A 1634-nucleotide genomic window follows, 5' to 3' on the forward strand; every position below is an offset into this window, starting at 1 on the left:
CCCTGACCCTGCAGGTCCCTCACACTCCCTGACGAGGCCAGGAGGGGCAGGGTGGGGTTCCAGTTGCCCCCCCGACTCACTTGCTGTCCAGCAGGTCCATGATGGGCTGCAGGACGTTGTCAGCATCCTGTGCGACGCTGCTGCAGGTGCTGGCGGGGACGTTGCCGGTGCCCTTCACCTGGCTCAGGATGTCACCCATCTGCTTCACGCACTCCTCGATGTGTGGCTGGAAACTGGGGACCACAACACACAGGCAGCTCAGCACCTCCTCCCCAGAGCCCCCAGCCTGGCCCCAGCCACAGCTTCTGGACCCCCAGACCTCTCCTTTGCCCGCTGCCCCTGCCCTCCCACCCAGCTGTACCTGGTGGCAAAGACTCGGCTCAGATCATCCAGGACGTTGTTGAGTTTCACCTGCAGCTCCTTGAGGATATCACTGGCTTCTGTGTCCAGCTGGAGGAGGGACAGGTTGGGGAAGCTGACAGGGTCCCTGAACCAGCCCTCAGAGAGGTTTCTGCACCCCAAATGCATCTCTGGGCAGGGTAAAGCCCTTCCCAGTCCGACATGGTGGGAGAGCAGCGTGCCGTGGGGTGGGACGGCGTGATCCCACACAGGAGTGAGGAAGGGGTCTGCTCCCAGCACCGGGAACTGGGGAAGGGGCTACTTCTGGGGGAAGGGAATGATCCAACCTCCCACAGGGCTCCCTCCTGGAACCCCCCCACACTCACGTCCTTCCCACCCATGGCTTCAAACATCTTCTCAAGCTGGACACGGAGCTGCTGGATGTTGTTCATCAGGATGCAGGGCTGGAGGGGTGGGATGGAGAGGGGCGTCAGCACAAAGAAATATGGCTGGGACAGCTGCCCACAGCCCCAGGACCCTCCCGCCCTGCACTGGGGGACATCAGGACAGGGATGGCATGGAAGCCACCCTGGCAGCGTGTCAGGAACTGCCATGAGGAAGGGACCAACCCGCCCTGGAGCTGAGGTGACAGCTGGGGCCACCGTGTGGGGACAGCAGAAGTGAGATACATCACCACTTTCTCCTTCTCCTTGGAGCAGTACGAGGCAAAATCCTTGGAGATGATCTCAGCGTACTGGAGCAGCACATTGCTGATGGTCTGCAGCCAAACAGGGCACCAACGAAGACACCCAGACAGCAGCAACAGAGGGGAAGGAGGGAGAGAAGGAAACCATGAGTCCCACAGCAGCGAAACAACCTCGTATCTGGATACATACAGGGACCCCCAGACTCTCTGGCCTCATGAATCATAGAATCATGGAAGGATGGAAAAGCCCTATCAATTCAAGTCCAACCATCAGCTCAGCATCACCACCAGGTTCATCACTGAACCATATCCTCAAATGCCACATCCACATGTTTTCTGAACACTTCCAGGGATGGTGACTCCACCACTGCCCTAGGCAGCCTGTGCCAGGGCTGAACAAACCTTTCAGTGAAGAAATTTTCCCAATATCCAGCCCAAACTTCCCCTGGGCCAGCCTGAGGCCGTTCCCTCTCCTCCTGTCCCTGTTCCCTGCGAGCAGAGCCCGACATTCCCCGGCTGCCCCCTCCTGACAGGGAGTTGTGCAGAGCCACAAGGTCCCCCCTGAGCCTCCTTTGCTCCAGGCTGAGCC

General features: G+C 59.7%; 1 protein-coding gene across 1 annotated transcript in view; it reads right to left on the reverse strand.

Annotated features, from left to right (window-relative positions):
- UNC13A (unc-13 homolog A) overlaps nucleotides 1-1634 on the reverse strand; it is a 32034-nt gene that overhangs the window by 10065 nt on the left and 20335 nt on the right. Inside the window, exons 31-34 of the mRNA XM_017738976.1 lie at nucleotides 1034-1117; nucleotides 726-803; nucleotides 362-450; nucleotides 81-233 (exon numbers count right to left, since the gene is read on the reverse strand). Of these exons, the coding sequence (XP_017594465.1) occupies nucleotides 81-233; nucleotides 362-450; nucleotides 726-803; nucleotides 1034-1117 (404 nt within the window). The remainder of the gene's footprint in view (nucleotides 1-80; nucleotides 234-361; nucleotides 451-725; nucleotides 804-1033; nucleotides 1118-1634) is intronic.

Source organism: Corvus brachyrhynchos, unplaced genomic scaffold (assembly GCF_000691975.1).
Source record: "Corvus brachyrhynchos isolate BGI_N302 unplaced genomic scaffold, ASM69197v1 scaffold130, whole genome shotgun sequence".
In the NCBI taxonomy this organism is placed as follows: Eukaryota; Metazoa; Chordata; class Aves; order Passeriformes; family Corvidae; genus Corvus; species Corvus brachyrhynchos.